The sequence below is a fragment of the Asparagus officinalis genome, chromosome 7, assembly GCF_001876935.1.
Source record: "Asparagus officinalis chromosome 7, Aspof.V1, whole genome shotgun sequence".
NCBI classification, from domain to species: Eukaryota; Viridiplantae; Streptophyta; class Magnoliopsida; order Asparagales; family Asparagaceae; genus Asparagus; species Asparagus officinalis.
The window spans coordinates 17220163-17225512 of record NC_033800.1 but is presented as its reverse complement, the minus strand read 5'-3'; the positions used below and the strand labels follow the sequence as shown (position 1 = coordinate 17225512).

Here is a 5350-nt window from a genome sequence, read left to right as displayed (position 1 = left end):
CATTATAACTAAAAAGTTAAGATTAGACGCCTTGATCATCAAAATTAACCACAAATCCATAATCTAAGAATCAAAACTATCATAAGAGTATGACTAATATGTATTCGGATATTTCGGATACGGATACGGATATTTCACTACAAAACCATATCCATAACCATATCCTATCGGTTATAGATTTGAGTAACTATATTTGTATCCTAACGGATACGGTTACGGATATTTCATCGGATACGGATACGGTTTAGCACCCCTATGTCCAACTGTAGAACTTACTGCATCATGTCAAATTCGATTGCTTGTATCATGGCTTAAATTCTTTGATGCACAAGATGGTTATGTTAGTAGTGTAATATTAATGGTTAACAATTCTTAGATCATCGCATACAGGATAAATGGAAAATTCGCCTTCAACTTACCAAACCTGTGACTTGGCCTCCATTGGTATGGGGAGTCGTCTGCGGAGCTGCTGCTTCTGGTAATCAATATCTTCTAGCTATGTGTAATTTGTGTCTGGTATTCAGTGAAAGATTCAAACAATCACGAATTGTAATAATAAACTTGGCTTGAAGTTAAGATATCTAACCTATAAAGATCAAGAGTCTCACATCCTATGTTATGAATTTCTTTCAAGTAAACTGTAATCATGTTGCCTTTTCCTTCACAATAAATGTTAAATATGCCCCATTTTCATTTATAAAGTGAAAACTAAATGATAAAAATTGGTAAAAAAAAGCCTTCCAAATAACAATTGAAATCAGAATGTACAAGTTTTTCTTAAGTATCTTATGTCATGAAATTCATTAGGATATCTCAATATTAGATAGGCTTTTATTGTATAAGAATTTCTAGCTTTGATTGGTATTTGGTTATGTTGGAAGAAGGTAAAGCTTTCTAAAACTAAAAATATCACATATCGCTCATTGAACACAGAATTATTTGAGGAACTTGTGCATTTGAGTTTCTTGGTTTTTATTGCATTATTGAAAGCTATAGCTACTGTAGAACACAGAACTATGATACTTCTTTAATTTCTTCAAACTGGTATCTTCCTCTTTCAGGAAATTTCCACTGGAATCTTGAAGATGTAGCTAAATCCATTGTTTGCATGATAATGTCTGGACCATGTCTTACAGGCTACACTCAGGTCAGCTCATGAAGTGGATGGTTTTGCGTAAACTACGATTTATAGAGAACTAATAATGACTTGTGATGAAACTTTTCTACCACTCAATCTGGTTCGAACAATTCTTGCAGACACTTAATGATTGGTATGACCGTGAAATTGACGCAATTAATGAGCCTTATCGTCCTATTCCTTCGGGGGCTATATCCGAGAGCGAGGTAAGAAAATGGTAGTTAGTAAACAAGGTTAATTGTAAGGTGCTTAAGCATTTTATTTTGTGTGTTCTTTTTTACTTTTCAGTCTTCCCTCTATGATAAGATTGTTCATAATATCTATGGAAGGAGAATAAACTTTATTTTGTAGTGATTATCCAGAATAAAGTATTCTATTGAGTACTAAGCAGTTGCTTGTTTTATGTCCAGAGTCTTAAACTGACCGTTCAATGTCCGCATATATCCTCATACTAATCAAATATCTGACTGATATTCTAAACAATCATATTCTTCAGGTTATAACCCAGATCTGGGTGCTGCTTCTCGGAGGCCTTGGCTTGGCGGGTTTGTTAGATGTGTGGGTATGTTATGAAAGTATCTTATGCTGGTAGTTTGACTCAAAGCACCTGTATAAATTTGTTATGTCATTATCTAACTACTTTTCTTTATTTCAGGTAGGGCATAATTTCCCTAGTGTCTTCTATCTAGCTGTTGGCGGATCCTTGCTTTCTTATATATATTCTGCCCCACCACTGAAGGTTAAGACATCTCTGCAGCTAAAGTTGGAATACTTCGTTTGCAGTTTGGCTAAATAATTCTCCTTAATCTTTGACTGTAATGTATGCTGTTTTTTAAAAAAAATATTCTTTTGCTGCTGCAGCTAAAGCAAAATGGATGGATTGGAAACTTTGCTTTAGGGGCAAGCTACATCAGTTTACCATGGTACGATTTTTTTTGTTCCATAAAGGAAATGTCTAAGGTAGCTCATCGTTGAATAATTTTTATATCTGATTCATGGAGCATATTTCTTCTTTATGCCACATTTAGGAGTTTGTTGGCTTTTCATCCTCGAAGTTGTGTAATTGTGTCAAACCTTTTAATTTTTAGGTGGGCTGGTCAAGCTCTATTTGGAACTCTGACTCCTGACATAATTGTCCTTACACTGTTGTACAGCATAGCTGGGGTAATAATTTTCAGCATCATAACATGTTTTAGGGATTAGTAGAATTTAGTGTGTACGCTTAACCGGTCTCTTTCTGTCTTCAGCTTGGTATCGCCATTGTAAATGATTTTAAAAGTATTGAAGGTGACAGAGCTCTGGGACTGCAGGTCATATTTGACATCTTATGATTTATTTACTTCAGCAATATTTTTGTTGTCTTGGTAGGTAGTATATTTAAGATATTCCTATGTTTTCTCTGACAGTCACTTCCTGTTGCTTTTGGGGCTGAAACAGCCAAATGGATATGTGTGGGTGCAATTGATATTACACAGTTATCTATTGCAGGTATGGAACATGCATTTTACGCTATCATAGCAACTCACTTGTTTCTTTTCTTGCTAAGTTAGGACCTTATTCAAAAATGCCATCAACGGTCTTGGATGCTCAATCAGCAACATGCTATATAATTGTCATATGGCATGTGACTAATTGATGATCTGTCTACTCTTATTAGAAATGATTTTTGGGCATGTCTGTAAGCTAAACTAAATTGGTTATTTTTTAAGTGGGGTCTTTGCAATTGTATGCTGGAAGTGAATTTACGTCTCGTTTGGTACGTGAGAATGGAATGGACTAAGTAATGGAATGGAATTAATGTGAGAATGGAATACTCATTTCCATTCTCACATTTGGGTACAATTTATAAAATAAAGTGAGAACGGACGCATTTTAAAATTTTATATTTTATTGATTCTCACTTAAGTGGGAATGCCCATTCCGTATCATTCCATTGGGAATGCTCATTCCCACATAAAGTGAGAATTGATGAGAAGTGGGAATAGACATTCCAACTTCAAAAAAGATGTTGTGTTTGGTACGAAGGAATTTCCATTCTCACTTATTCCTGCGTACCAAACGAGGCCTTGTAGCAATGGCCAATGCCCATGTTTATTTTCTTTTAGGATTTATGCTCTCTCTTAATTCCTTTAGAAATTTACCCACCATAGTATCTTTTACTCTCCATAGAATTTTCCTTAGAATTTTCATTTTACCTTGCTTTACTCTTAACTTTAATCTATTCCTTTCTCTACCCTATGCGATTTGCTTAATCTAAGTCATTCAATGACGAAGTTACATGAAGATTAGTTGATTTCCCTCGTTTGTTTAACCTAAGCACCCACTGCATCTGAATGGAATGTTATGCTGTGTTATAGTTTTAGATGTGGCAAGTAATCATAAAATTCTTAAGAATGGTGATGGATACATCTCAAAGGCAGAAAATCTTTGTACTAGCACGACTGCATCCTTCTTGTGTTCTCTCTGCTGGTTCTCTGTCTCATAAACATTACTTTTGTGCTTAAGTTTTTTTTTTTTTTTGTTTTTTTGTTGCCATTTTATTTCGGTAGCCCCTTAATTAAGAAGAGAATTGGTTGTACTGGCGTCGGATTACCTTTTTGGTATGAAGTATGTCTCTTCGTTGTTGATACCTGTTCATCAACAGTCATGTTCTACTTTGGTGTTGTATGTAGCCTGATGTTGGTTGTATTCACAATGCAGGATATCTTTTGGGTGCGGGAAAGCCTTATTATGCTTTAGCCCTACTTGGTTTGATCCTCCCCCAAATCTTTTTCCAAGTAAGCCATTAATTTTGTTGAATTTTTTTCTCCTATTGTAGTCTCTCTCTCTCTCTCTCTCACACACACACACACACAATTTGGCCGAGAAAATATTGCAGCATAGTATCTTCGTGGACTGGGGTTTTTGAGTGGTCGTTGGATAATATCATCTTGGATATTCAATTTGAATAATTCCTATTGAAACTTGAATTCAACTTTGAAAGGAGAAGGATTATATATTAGGAATTCCATTGGGTTTGGGTATCCAACACGTGCTAGCTTTGTTGCTAGCAACAACTTGTTCCATTTAGCCTTAGCTTTTATATAAATGCTATGAAGCCCTTCGCTGCAGTATGCTTCAATCTGAAAAACAAAGAATAGACAGTTCTCTTTTAAAGCTGTTCTCTGTATATTCTCTCTTTTAGAGAGATTGTTTTGGTGTTTTCTAGGGGTGACTTGGGATTGAGAGATTGTTTTGGTGGTTCTTGGGGTGATTTGGGATTGAGAGATCTCCATATTATATTCCTTACAATTTAGTAAAGCTATTCTCTTTCTTCACCCGTGGACATAGGCTTAAAAAACCTTACAATTCAGTAAAGCTATTCTCTTTCTTCACCCGTGGACATAGGTTACAAGCCGAACCACATATGTATATATGTGTATATGTCTTCTTGAAAAAGTTATTCATATTCTTACTGTTCTACTCTTTTACAAATTGCATATGTTTGCACTGCCCTAGCACTCATTTTCTTTCATTGATGCTTTTTTTTGTTGTAGTTTAAGTACTTCTTGAAAGATCCAGTGAAGTATGACGTCAAATATCAGGTATGTATGTTTACAAAAGTTATTCACATTCTTACTTCGATTGTTATTTCAAACAAACAAGTTTTGATAATCCCTCAAATCATGTAACTGAGCAGGCCAGCGCCCAACCTTTCCTTGTTCTTGGACTCTTGGTAACAGCATTGGCAACTAGTCATTGAACCCCGGCACTCCAAAAGAGTTCGCATTTGGCTATATATTACACTAGGAATGCTGGAGCCATTAAAATTGACAGCCGATAGCCAATGTTAAAGATGCACATCACATTAAGGTGGCTTTTTACCCCTTAGCATTTTTCTTTTATTAGATTTCAGTTGTGTTTGTAATTCTATAGGAATCTGAGAATAAACTGCCAATAAAGCTTTTCGCATTAGTTTTCGCCTCTGCTTCATGTTTGCATTCTGATTGCAACTGAATACTGGGTGCAGATACATTTTGGAGTGACAAAAGTACACATAGAAATCCAACAAAGACCAGTTACTTGATACTAGAAAGCATAGCAACAGAATAAACCCACAACTCAGAAACAAACAAAACACCAACACAATTCTCCACTCTAACACAAACAAAGCTCAACAAAACCAAACTACTAAAGATGCACACATTATTATTATTACAGTACTAGCACACG

General features: G+C 35.4%; 1 protein-coding gene across 1 annotated transcript; it reads left to right on the top strand.

Annotated features, from left to right (window-relative positions):
- Positions 359–5101, top strand: LOC109850608 (chlorophyll synthase, chloroplastic). The gene is made up of 12 exons (XM_020420656.1): positions 359–478; positions 1062–1147; positions 1258–1344; positions 1635–1700; positions 1794–1877; positions 2000–2061; positions 2227–2302; positions 2386–2448; positions 2545–2626; positions 3839–3915; positions 4675–4722; positions 4818–5101. Exons 2-12 carry the CDS (start codon positions 1109–1111, stop codon positions 4878–4880), a joined length of 747 nt encoding a protein of 248 aa, XP_020276245.1. The 5' UTR covers positions 359–478; positions 1062–1108; the 3' UTR covers positions 4881–5101.

Excerpts from the sequence above, each read along its gene's own strand:
- LOC109850608 (XM_020420656.1), top strand. The coding sequence starts at position 1,109 with ATGATAATGTCTGGACCATGTCTTACAGGCTACACTCAG. Across the intron at positions 1,148-1,257 it reads GTCTTACAGGCTACACTCAG|ACACTTAATGATTGGTATGA; the intron begins GTCAGCTCATGA and ends CAATTCTTGCAG. Across the intron at positions 2,627-3,838 it reads TACACAGTTATCTATTGCAG|GATATCTTTTGGGTGCGGGA; the intron begins GTATGGAACATG and ends TTCACAATGCAG.